General features: G+C 42.4%; 1 protein-coding gene across 1 annotated transcript; it reads left to right on the forward strand.

Moving 5' to 3' along the window:
* The first annotated feature begins 579 nt into the window (after positions 1–579).
* Positions 580–10237, forward strand: PAQR9 (progestin and adipoQ receptor family member 9). The gene is given in 3 exon segments (XM_075132194.1): positions 580–1163; positions 1166–1222; positions 1225–10237. Coding segments are annotated over 3 exon segments (1302 nt in total). The 5' UTR covers positions 580–1049; the 3' UTR covers positions 2356–10237.
* Positions 10238–13877: the final 3640 nt, after the last annotated feature.

Consider the following 13877-nt stretch of genomic DNA (forward strand, 5'->3'; position numbering starts at 1 on the left):
ACCCAGAGCCTCGGCTGTCAAGCCAACTGCAGATTCTCACTATCCCACAGCATGCAGAAAGCTGCTGTTCACATTACATACCATAAGTTCAGTATATATATATATATATGTTCTTCCCAGGCATGCAGAATAAAGATTTCACGGCAAGTCTTTTACATAGATTGGTGTCCTTTCCATAGTACAATGTCACCAAAAGAAAACATGGCCAGCATGGTTCTTTGACGTATTCATTGAAATATAGAGTGTAAAGATCAAATGAATTAAAGTTTAACCAGGTAGCTCGCCTAGGGGACGGGAAGGGGGTTGCCAGGTCTTTGTTTTGTTTGGTCAGCAGTTCCCGATTTTGGCATTGCTGTCTCTTCTCTCCCAGTGGGCCCCCTCCTTACTGTTGTCAGGGCTTCTTATGCGTCAGATCTGATGCATTTAGTATGACTGTGCATTTAACACACTAAAATGTGTAAGGTTTTTTAATGTTCCACTTGTGTCGGTTATACTCCAATGTGGCCAATTTAAAAAAAGACAATACAATAGCGTGCCCGTTTCAAAGCACCTATTGTTGTGTATTTCTCCCCAAACCGTCCTCCCCTTAACCTCCCTTCCCCAAAGTGGCTGCCTTGTGAATTGCCTAGAAGGACGCGACAGGGAGCCGAGGGAGAGAGACCGTGATGACAGTGACATGCAAACCACAGCACCGCGGAGAGGAGTGGAAAATTCATCTCCCGGCTGACAGTGTATCGGGTGTTCAGAGACGGGGGCGGGGTAGGCGAACTGTCCCAGGCCTTACAAATCAATGGCTCCCCCCGCCCAAGCCGGGGGAACCCGCCGCCTGCGCTCGCAGCGCATCAATCATTAACCGGCACGGCGGGGGAGGCGTGCACCGAGCAGGAGCAGGCATCGCGTTCTCCCGGGGGGACTCGGGGCCCCCAGCCGGGCAGGGTCTCGGTCTCCTCCAGCGGCAGGGGCTGAATTACCGCGAGGCTGGGCTCGTCTGCAGGAGGAGCTGCCTCCGCGCGTCGGCTGGGGCGATGCTGCCGCTGCTGCAATGAGCGATGCTGGGGGGGAGGAGGAGGAGGAGGAGGAGAAGCACAAATCCACTGCAATTCCTCCTCCGGCGGCGGCGGGGAAAGCGGCTTTTCCTTCGCCGGCTTACATCACCAGCCCCGCTCCGGCTCGGCGGCTGCGGCTCCGGGGCCCCAAAGGCGCCCTCTCCTCCCCCCACCGCGCCCCCGCCGCCACCCCCGCAGCGGAGCAGCGCCGCGGCTGGGCGAGGGGGCTGGGGAGGGGGGCACCATGCCTGGAGGCCGGGCAGCCAAGGACCAGGCGCCTCCCCCTCCTCCCTCTGCCCCCCTACTGCGCTGGGACGAGGTGCCCGATGACTTCGTGGAGTGCTTCATCCTGTCGGGCTACCGGCGGCTGCACTGCAGCGCCCAGGAGTGCCTGGCCTCGGTGCTGCAGCCCACCAACGAGACGCTCAACTTCTGGACCCACTTCATCCCCCTGCTCCTCTTCCTGAGCAAGTTCTGCCGGCTCTTCTTCCTGAGCGGGGCCGGCGAGCTGCCCTTCCACCACCCCTTCCTGCTGCCCCTCTGGTGCTACGCCTCGGGCGTCCTGCTCACGTTTGCCATGAGCTGCACGGCCCATGTGTTCAGCTGCCTCTCGCTGCGCCTGCGCGCTGCCTTCTTCTACCTGGACTACGCCTCCATCAGCTACTACGGCTTCGCCAGCACCGTGGCTTATTCCTACTACCTGCTGCCCGGCCTGCGCCTGCTGGACGCGCGGGCCATGAGCCGCTACCTGCAGCAGCGCCTGGGCTGGCAGCTGGACTGCAGCCTCCCCATCGCCCTCTACAGCGCCCTGGTGCTGCCGGTCGCCTTTGTGCTGGCCGTCACCTGCACCGTGGCGTGCTGCAAGAGCCGCTCCGAGTGGTGCGCCTACCCCTTCGCCATCCGGACCTTCGTCTTCGCCATGCCCCTCAGCATGGCCTGCCCCATCATGCTGGAGAGCTTCCTCTTCGATCTGCGGGGGCAGAACCCCACCCTCTTCGTCTACTTCTACAGGCGCTACTTCTGGCTCCTGGTGGCCGCCTTCTTCAACGTCAGCAAGATCCCCGAGAGGATCCAGCCGGGGCTGTTTGACATCATCGGGCACAGCCACCAGCTCTTCCACATCTTCACCTTCCTCAGCATCTATGACCAGATGTACTATCTAGAAGAAGGGCTGTTGCAGTTCCTCAAATCCCCACCTGCCTCCCCTACCTTCCTAGGCACCATTGGATATATGCTGCTCTTAATGCTTTGCCTGGGAATGGTCATAAGGAAATTTTTGAACGTTGCAGATCTCTGCAAACAGGACTAAGTGGCCAGGTATATTTATTCCTATTGTGATTCCTGTTCTTATTCTTTTTAGAGGATGCTGCAAAATTTAAATGAAATCTACAAAGGAGCCTGGTACCTTTCTATTGAAAGTGGTTGTTTCCTCCTGTCAGTCACTGAACTGCTAGAATACTACTATTACTCTTAAAACAACTAGGTTCCCAAGGGAAGAAATCAAGCACTATTGTTTATAACTACTCCTACATTGTTGTTTAGGACACAAGGTGAAACCATTTAGCACTACTGTTTAATTTGCTAGGAAAAAAAATGCATGAACTGTGAAGGCCCCTTTACTAACTCTAGACTGTTTAGGAGATTGTTTAGGACACAAGGTAAAACCATTTAGCGCTACTGTTAAATCTACTAGAAAAAAAGAATGCATGAACTGTGAAGGCCCCTTTACTAACTCTAGACTGTTTAGGAGATTATTTAAATCAGCAATATATGCACCGGCATCAGGATTATACACACAGATTTTTAAACAAATCCTATGTGGAATTCCCTAGCAGATTATGCACTGAAGTTCTTCTTCTGTACTACTGTAATAGCCCTTTGAGGTCACATGCACTGGAACTGGATTTTAAATGCAAACAAGTTGACAGCTGTCCATAGTTTTTTTCCCCCTAGTGTTATAGCCTTTGTGGCAACCAAGCTACAGCTAAGATTTTAGAGAGAAAGATAAACAACAACTGTGAACTATTAGGGAGCTATAACTTGATCAAGGGATTTTGGTCATTTTGTGCGACTGAAGCTTGAATGGTTGGTATAGTCATTCCAAGGCAAAATAGAAATACAGAGCCAGATTCTTAGCTGGTGTAAATTGGCACAGTTCCATTGAAGTCATTGGACCAGAAGAGGATCAAGCCCGGAGAACCAAAACCTAATTTCCTACTCACACAAAGCTCCCATTGACTTCAATAGGAGGTTCGTGGAGCTGAGAACATGATTTCACCCTCAAGACCCTAATCCAACAACATCTGATTTATTTTTTAAAGTTATTAAGTATATTAACCTGATTTCTGCTTCCCTTCTTTTTCTGCTCTTTTGTTAGTTGGGGCCAGATTCTGTCACCTTAGATTACTATAGAATAAGATACTACAGAAGATGCATAGGAACTACTGAATGCGTTATAGGAGGCAGAATCTGGCTCTAGATAAGTACTCAGTTTTATATTTTGACATCCTTCCCCCGCTGCTTCATAATTCAGTTTACCTCTGCGGCAGCTGGACATTTTAAAGCCCTACCTAAGTGGCTGTGCTGTGGATGTTTCAGAGGCCAAAAGTTTTAATTGGGTGACTCTTCCAGTTTACAGGTTAACAACACCCATGAATAGATTTTTAAAAAAATACAAATTTGCAGTGTCTTTGCACAGTAACCCAGGTATTATCAGCAAAGGGATGACTTAATTATTAACAACATACTATTGATACTAATAAAGATTTTGTAGATTATAAATGGATGGGGTTTTAAACAGAAATATTTTAAGGTTATATGACTGGACAAACAACAAGCATGCAATAATATAATACAAGGAAATTACGGTCGAAGTTCAGGTGGCAAACTACTTGTTATGCTCCATTTTAAAAATGTATGATGTCGCTACTTACTGGAACTCTAGTCTTATATTGCACAATAACTTAACTACTCTTTATACAGGGCAGATTCGTCTCTACCTGTGGAAATACATTTCTGCCTATACATTTGTTTTAAGATATGATGCATCAAGCCCTAATTAAGTATTTGGGGCCCAATCTTGTAGTCCTGATTTAGGAAAAAACTCCCATTGTCATCAAAGGATGTTGTGGTTGAGTAGGGATTGCAGGATCAGGCCCTTAATTTGAGGTTGGAGTCTTCACACAAACATGATTTTGAAGGCTGAATGCATCAGTGACTGTCATATATAGAGGGAGCTCCTGTGATGGTTCTCAAGGTACCCAGGACAGAGTCACCTTATTATCCTCCTGCCTCCAGAGAGAGGGAAACTTGCTTGTGCTTAACTGGGTGTTAGCTCCTTGACACCACCAGCCTGTTAGCCACACAAGTACTTTTTTCTGGGCTATACCAGCCCTTACTTTACCTTGCAGGTTAACAATAGGTGCAGCCCAATCCCCAAACCCTTTGAGGTGTTCCCTTGTAATGTCCAACCCCTTATCCACTAAATACCATGTCACAGAAATACCTGGTCTTCTGCCCCCAAGAGAACAGTGTACACACCAACTTTTCTGTTTCAACACAGGATCAATACCTTGCTTAATACCACAGCACTGAGATATATTTATAGTGAAAAACAACCATAAATTTATTTTCAGAGATTCAAGAGCTGGTGAGTAAGGGTAATGGAAACACAAAGGTTACATATAAAACAAAATCATAACACACTTTCTAGAGACTAAACTCAACTATTGTCTTAGCCTCCTTGTCGAATGAAGTTTCTCACCCAAAGCCTTTTTCAACATCTTCAGTGAAGGCTGGTTGTGATCCCATTTTCATTAATGTAAACACACTGCCCATTTACTTCCTAAATGCAGGATGGTGGGGTATCTACTCTGTTCCCCAAATATAGTTCAGCAAACCTTTGAAGTATATCTGAAGATAAGTTTCTCTTCCCCCTGCTATGTTTCTCTGTTAGTTTCTTGCTGAAATTCTTATAACCATCTGCATTCATTTTAGATAGGTGATGGAGGACCCACTGTGAATGACAAAATACTTCATTTACATTTCAACAGAGAATACGTAAATAAACATCCCTTGTCTGACAGGAAACCTCTATCCACCCCTGCTGTAATACAGACTCTAGGAACATATTTTCAGTATACATACAGAACTCCTTACATAGTACAGTATTTGTACCTACATTTCACAACAATGACAATGAGCAGTGTGACCCAGCTTTTCGTTTAAGACCTCACATAACATTCTTTGGTGAACCAGAATGTACATACCAGAATCAGAATAATATTGTAACCCCCCTTGCCAGTTGGCATTGAGGAGGGCTTGGGTCACTCCAAAAATCACCGCTCTCATAACACAAGGAGATTTTCAAAGACACAAAAACCCTTTAGATGCTCCACTTCCACTGAAAGTCAATGGAAGTGGTGCATTTAAACTCCCATTTATGCCTTTGCACATATTTCCCAGAATGCTTATCACTAGAGTCCTTTATGCCTGAGCAGAAGCAGACGTTTTCCAGTGTGGCTTCATTAAGACCCGTTAGTCCAATGACTTCTTCCACTCTTTTCAGATAGGACTCAGTTGGCAGTTTTTGTGCACCCAAAACTTTCACTGAAGTCAGAGAGAGTTTCAATCTGGCAAGGAGGATTACGCCTATCATGAGTTAGGGCTGCTTGAATCCATAGATAAATTCTCCTCTTCACTGCCTACTTTTGAGGTTGTTTAAGACAGAGAATTCATCCTTCCCCATTCCATGACATTCATCTGGTGATTATTGAGGCATGTTGTGGCCCAATGAGATGCAGTTTTTCTCATGACCCAAGAGGTGGATAATAGAGGGAAAAGGGGGCACACTTCACCTTATTTCCCTACATATTTTTTACATTATCGTAGTTTTGGTTTTATCGAGCTACAGTATTTAATAGGATATGGCCCAACACAAATATATCACATTCATTCTTTGTCAGCCATGGGTCTGCTAACACACAAATTGTGGAAGAGCCACTTGAGGAGTCATGAAGCATGTGACTAAATTGTGTAAATCTGTGGTTCTGCAACTGTGGTCCATGAGTATTTATTGATGGTCTGTAGAGAGCAGGCTGGTCCCATATGCCTGTCTCCTTGTTTCCAGCTGCTAAACTGCAGTAAAAGATGCTAAAACTACATTAAACATTTTCCTGATATTACTTATCCATGTAAATGATTATAGTTTCCCCAGTGGTGTTACTCAATTGCCAGTAAGATAGGAGGTGGTCTGCACAGTAGTCAGTAGGAGGGGAGATTATCTCAAGGACCAGTCTCTCTATTAAGATGTGGTTCACACTGAAAATTTTTGAAAATCTTTTAGATAAATACAGAGTCAGCTCAGGCAGCTGCACCATGTTCCAAACTCCCCGACTTCCAAGGGAGTCCTGAGTGTGGAGCCACTGCAGGATCTGACCCATGACACTGTTAGAACATCTACATATATTATGCACATATACAGTGAGTTTGAAATTAATGTTGATGTTTCAGGTGTGATTCACCCGCATTAAAAGAAGACATTTTTATTAGTTAGATGGCTCATCCAAGCTTCAAAATAAATTATTTCTTTCAAAGATTTTTTTTAAGAGATGGCATTACAGCATCCAACCAGCAATGAAGAAACGTACGAGAAATCAGAAAGGCCAGGAAGAACAACTCTCAATGCTAAGAGACAGCTCAGAAACAGCTGAGAGTATAATCCAAATGTAGAGAAAGACTTTAAACCATATTACATAATGAGTTTTATTTGTGCTTGTCAGTAACAATGTAGAGGGCATCTTGAGAAGCAATGTCAAAAAGGCCATGGCTAACTTGTAAAAATACATTTGATATTTGCAGTTAGGCAATGTGAGATCATCTATATATATCCCCATTACAGACAACAGTACATGGGCTTGGATTATCTATGGTTGCAAGTATAACTGGAATCTTACTTCCATTCATAAATTGTGGCTGTAAATCCCACCTGATTTATAGATTTGTGCTCAATAAGGCACCACTAGGTAATATTCAGGACATGGCTTCATTCTGAACATTTGTATTTCAGCAAAGTTTTGAGGTGTATTTAACATCTAAGCCCATCTGTAGAATGATTTATGAATGCTGATCGCAAATGCAGCTTTCTGATTTACTATATTGTCAATGCACTGGATGTATCAAAGGGTGAGTGAGTACAGGTAGGTCTGCCTAGCTTTCCAGAATTATAACTAATATCTTTTTGTTTTAAATGCAGATTAATATTAAATGGTTACAATGATAATTGCCACATTTCTCTGCAGAATTTCTAGGGAGCTGTTACTTGAATGTTTATATTTATTTGTTGAAGGGCACATATGTGGATAACAACACAATCTGATATATTTGATGGCCAGTTTTTAATGAATATAGACAAAATATAATTGAGTTAGGGAGGCCAGCAGTGGGATAAACCACCCTCAATTATGGGACCCATTTCTGCTCTGATTGAAGTGAATGACAAAACTCCTATTGGCTTAAATTGGAGTAGGAACCATTCCTAGGCTTGCAATCATACCTAAGAGAATTCAGTGCATCCACAGTCATGTCCAGAGCTTAGACAGCAGGTCTGCTTTCTAATAGCTATGAGCCTGGGGAGCATTGTAGGGGACAAAATCTTGCAGGGCATTGTATAGGCACCTGCCAGAAAACACACACCTAGCGTAGAGAGCAGAGAGTGAAAGATTTCTGCTCCAGTCCTGAAGAGTGGGTACTTCTCAGAGCTTTTGTGAAAGGAGTCATGGAGAGCTGGTGTCTAGGGCTCAGAAGCATGACCTATGCTTTCTATATGCTTTTCCTTTCTTGGCCCAGCAATGGTCCCCATCCTGACACACTTGTGCAGGTGTGCACAGACCACGTGTGGAGCTGCTGCTACACAGAATATTGGTACACAACATTATTTTGTAATGAATGTGTGCCCAGCACCGTAGCTTAGATAGTGACATGTCCATGAGGAATGACAAGCTTCCCAACTACATGTAGCATGTGAACTAGAGTGGAAATTACTCCTGTGAGTTACACAGCTGGTCTGTAGAAACTCTCCTATAGTGCTATGGCAATACTGGAATTCTTCACGTAGGAAGCTTGTGTATCCATTTGTATGTTAGAATCTAGAATGCCGAGCCAGCTCACAGCTGTTTCACAGCAAGACTAGCATCTGAGCTCTGGAAACAAGGTGAAAGGGTATGGATACACAGAGTTCTAGTCTGCATGCCAGGGGAGAGATTTGGCAGTTAGAACTAGAATCATTATTATGTTTTCTCATGTGAGAGTTGATTATTTGTTTAAAGTTCCCCGCTCATTGTGTCTGTGCTGAATTCAGCCTCATTTATCATGTTTATGTCAACAGTACCCAACGAAAGTGTGAATCTGATAGTTTGCTTTATTTTTATGTATAAATTCCATTGCAGTACAATATTCCAGGCTGTGCAATTGTAAGGAATTATTGCATTTCATGACTGGTTAAAGTCATTGGGTTGACATCCACATGCCTTATAGCACCAAATAATGCATACAGTAATAACCCAGATAGCCACAGCAAGTCTTATTGACTGTAACAGTCAACATGATCAAGTGGTCTGAAGAGAGGCCTGAGAACCAGGAGCTCCTCCCATCTGTAAAATGGGAATAATAAACCTTACCTACCTCACAGGAGTGTTCTGAGGATTAGCTAATGTTTGTAAAGCGCTTAATAAAATGCAAAGTACTCTGTAGGTGCTAAGTAATATTCATTGACACAAGGAATGTCATATTCGAAGGGGCTTTTAATCTCCCTGAGAGAGGACCATGGCTCTTTCTAAAATCAGGAACTCCTGGACAAACAAGTGGGCTGTGTACCCTATCTATCCTCCTCATAGTCCTACCTCTAGAAGAGCCTGATTCTGCTCCCTTTGACATCAATGGCAAAACTCCCACTGACTTCGATGGGGACCTCAGAAGGCCTCAAATGAACGGTACACCTTTTTACAAGCCAACTAAATGCAAAGGAGTCAGCAGAGAAGCAGGGAGGAAAGCAAAAGAGGCTTGCTTTTCTTTTATAAATGCCGACTAGTGATTCATTTGTACAGAGCAGCCCTTTAGCACTCATGAGTCCTAGTTGTTCATTTGGGGCTTGATCCTATTCCCAGTTATTGTGATGACAATGGGGAAAGATTTCCATTGATGTAAATGGGAGTAGGATCTGGCCTCATGGCCTTTGTACTCTGTTAACTCTTATCTCAGTGATAAAGACCTGCTGCACCAGTCCTGATTAAATAAGTAATATTTAGGGAAGAGTAAACTTTGTTCATTTGTTGGATCGATCAAACATACATACACCCCAATGACTTCAGCCAATTCAGGCCTTGCCCTTTACATGCATCAAAACTGAACGTAACGCATCTGATTCGTCTCTTCATCCATTTTGCCCTTCTCTCTAGAAATCCTCTAGAATCACAGCTACAAGCAGCACCGCTGCATAACTTTTAAGGCACAATTTAAAGCTAAGGGTATGAAGTGTGGGGCACCATCCTTTATATACTCAGGTGAGATGTAAAAAGATAAGAAGGTTTTACATGGATCAAAAGATACAGACCTCCTTTCAATATGTTTATTTCTGCTGGGGCTGAAGTAGAAAGAAGCTAAATGATTTCTTCCCCTCACAGTTTGCTAAAGGAGGGCCTACTCTGCTCCACTGAAATCAATGGCAATTTAGCAATTGACTCAAATGAGAGCAAGTTCCCATAATTATTTAAGAGGAAAGACCACCAGTAGACTTCCAGTTCCCTGGGAGCTTTTTCATGGCTGGCTATATTTAAATCTCAAGGCGCCTCCAATTGCACCTTCCTGCTGTAGGTGAATGCCTTAAGGCTTGCAGTTGCAAATGGGAGTCAATAGTATGGAGAGGCATAAAAAAATACAGCGACAGTTGCATCTTTTTATCAGCTAGTGATTCAAGCACATTTTAGTATAAAGGAGATATCTTGCTTAAGGGTCTCTGCATGCAACTGAATAAAACAGTGTGAATCTTCGTTTCAATTGGATTGTGTTTGTTTTTTGAGGAATTTGCTCTCTGTAAAGTCTTGGATGCTGACTACTGTATACATAATTACTATGCACTTTTAGCAAAAAAAAAGTGTGAGCTATAAATAAAGTTGTTTCTGAACTCCTTGTAGAAAGGCATGTGTGTGGTTTGTTCATTTCTTTCTCTAAGCTAGTGTGAGGCCGCTGGGAACAGAAATACACAAGATACAGCCATTTAGATAAGTTAGATGCATTGAAGTTGGCAGGGCCTGATGAAAAAAATTCACTCTAACATACTTAAGGAACTAGCCGAAGCAATCTCAGACCTGTAAGCCGTTATCTTTTGAGAACTCATAGAGGACAAGTGAGGTACCAGAGGACTGGAGAACGGCAAACAGTACCTATCTTTTAAAAGGGAAACAAAGAGGACCCAGAAAATTATAGACCAGTCAGCTTAACCTCAATTCCTGGAAAGATACTGGAACAAATTATCAAATCAATTAATTTATAAGCACCTAGGGGTTATAGGGTAATAGCCAGCATGGATTTGTCAAGAACAAATCATGCCAAATCAACCTAATTTCCTTCTTTGACAGGGTTACTGGCTTTGTAATTAGAGGGGAAGCTGTGTGTGTGATATATCTTGAGTCTAACAGGGCTTTTGACACGGTCCCAGAGATACTCTCATAAACAAACTAGGGAAATGTGGTTTAGTTTAAATTACTTATAAGATGTTCGCATAGCAAGTTGAAAGACAATACTCAATGAGTAGTTATCAATGATAAACTGGGAGGATATATATAGTGGGATCCCACAAGGGTCTGTCCTGGGTCCAATACTACTCAATATTTTTATTAATGATTTGGATAATGGAGTGGAGAGTATGCTTATAAAATTTTCAGATGACACCAAACTGCGAGAGACTGCAAGCACTTGGAGGACAGGACTACAATTCAAAAAGGACCTTGGTAAATTAAAGAATTGGTCTGAAATCAACAAGATGAAATTTAATAAAGGCAAGTGCAAAGCATTACACTTAGGGAGGAAAAAAAATCAAATGCACAATAGAAAATGGGGAATAACTGACTAGGCAGTACTACTGCAGAGAAGGATCTGGGGGTTTATAACAGATCACAAATTGGACAGGACCCAACATGATGCAGATGCAAAAAAAAGCTAATCACATTCTGGAGTGTATTAACAACAGAGTTGTATATAAGATGAGGTAATTGTCCTGCTCTATACTGGACTGGTTAGGCCTCAGCTGAAGTATTGTGTCCAGCTTTGGGCATCACGTTTTAAGAAAGATGTGGACAAATTGGAGAGAGTCCAGAGAAGAGCGATAAAGGTGTAGAAAATCTGGCCTATGAGGAAAGATTAAAGAAACTGGGCATGTTTAGTCTTGAGAAAAGAAGATAACAATCTTCAAATATATAAAGAAGATGGTAATCAATTCTTTTCCATGTTCTTTTTTACTTTTCTGAGAATTATACTAGTCAATCCATGTTACAGAGAACCCCATCCTAGAAATGCTAGCAACAACTGTATTTAAAGAATTGTAGCTAGCACAGTTCTGACTGTAGTATGAACAGAGTTATTTAATACAACCAGAATGTTGGTGGTTCAACTCAACAAATTGATTTAATCTTTTAAGTTAAAGATGTTAATAAATGTGCTGGGTGAGATAGTTTTACAATTAAGTGAAATGCCATTTGAGAGCGAGGACGCTGTCAGCTTTCTAATAAAGTCTGATTTATGGCACAATCCTATACTCTGTAGGTATGGATTTGGCATTTGGCAAATTACCTTTCTTCAAAAGCTGTATTAAAGGTTTATCTGTTTTCCATCAACACACAGTAGCTTTCTCAGTTACACCTACTGTGAAGCATCCTGTTCTGTATTAAATAAAATGCAATTGTTTCCCTTTGCATTCAGTTTAAAAATCAATGGCTCTTTGCAAACACAAAAGTGATTACCTGAATTTAGCCCATGTCTTTTAGAAATTCCATGAACATCTAGTTTATGTATTTTCACTTATATGTATGATCATCCATATGCATTTACATAGATTTTTAGTCCTTCTTTGCTGTTTTATCTTGGTTCCTCTGGATTTTTTCATCTCTCTCAGGTTTTCTTCCACTTGTTTACTGAATATTTAATTTTATGGAATTTCTACAAAGCTGAACAAATTGAAGATTCTAAGATGAACACTGTCAGCACCAAAGAAATTGCAGTGAAACGTCTCCCACTCAGCAATATTTCTCTTAGAATGTTAGGTGAATAGTCCAAGAAATTCTCCTTCTGGATATATTAATGAAAAAATAGACCTGAACACAAAAGCACTGAGACATAATATTCACACAGAAAAGATCATTCTGATTGGTGAACAAATGTAGCATCTGTGCTGATTTCTGATATAACTGCAGTGGTTAGAACTCATTAGGTAACTTATTATATAAAGCAAGGTAACAATCCACACCATAAAGAGTCCGATTCAACAAGATACTTAAGCATGTGCCTAACTAAGCACGTAAGTCGTTTCACTGAAGACAACAGAACTACTGGTCTTAAAGTTAGACATTAAATACCTTGCTGAATCAGGACCCAAAGCAATAACACTCAAAATGTAGTTGCATTAGATATCTGCTTTCACCCTTGTACCTCAAAATGCACTGGAAATGTGTTGTCATCCAAGATAATTGCATACACTGCCTTGCGTTAAAGATCATAGAGTCATGGGCCTGATGGAAAGTCCATTTTAGTCAATTGGAAGCTTTCCATTAACTTAAATGGACATTGGAATAGGCCCATAGTCTTCAAATACAAACCTAAGTATGTATCTACTATGCATTGTGTATGTAAAGCGTACCATCAAATACAAGCTGGGAACTTTTTGTTGAACTTTGTGGGAGTTCTCAGGATACATGTATGCTGTAGGTGGAAGCAAGCCTCCCTGCCCACACAGACAGTGTCACACAACGGGGCTCAAGCTAGCAGGCTGAAAATAGTGTGGACACAATGGCTGGAGCTGAAGAGCCTGAGCGCCAGCCTGAGCTACAATGTCCACAGTGCTATTTTTAGCATGCTAAAAAGAGTCTATCTATCCAGGCTGGGAGGCTCCCTCCCAGATGCAGTGAAAACATACCCTTAGAGAATTCTACAAAACATCTTTAGATCTCCCATTGCAAAGCCTGTCATTTGTGTAATTTCACCCTCTGAAACATGGCAAGGATTTAAAATATTTAACTATTGCAAAAAATTCCACTGCCACCTAGCAAATAGTCAATGAAGGACTAAGAAATCAGAAGGCTGTATTTCACAGCTGTCATTTAGGGCCCTTCCCATTGACTCCAGTGGACTTTGGATCAGGCTCTTGGACATAATATTTGACTTTTAAAGTAACAGAAGAAAAAAAAAACTCTTGAGGTGCTTCAGCCTAACTGTCATCAGGATGGGAAAGAAATATAGTCATTTTTTGGTGACTAGTTTACTGGCATTTGATATCTCACCACTACATTGTAACCATTAGCTGATCCATCATTGTCTTGATATCAAACAGGAAATATAAAAGTCATTTTTTCCCCCCCGTGATACCAATTCTCTTACAGACAGCCTTAGGAGTTACCTACAAGCACGCTATCCGGGAGAATAAAGGACATTTGGTACAGAATTTTAATCTTCAGATTATATATTCTAGGAAGGGTGCTGGAACAATGTGTGGTTAGTCAAATTTGTGTATAGAGAGAAGCCTTGGGGAGGAGGGGTTCTCCTCCCACCCCAAAAGTCATTGTGATG

The sequence above is a fragment of the Caretta caretta genome, chromosome 9 (genome assembly GCF_965140235.1).
Source record: "Caretta caretta isolate rCarCar2 chromosome 9, rCarCar1.hap1, whole genome shotgun sequence".
Taxonomy (NCBI): domain Eukaryota; kingdom Metazoa; phylum Chordata; order Testudines; family Cheloniidae; genus Caretta; species Caretta caretta.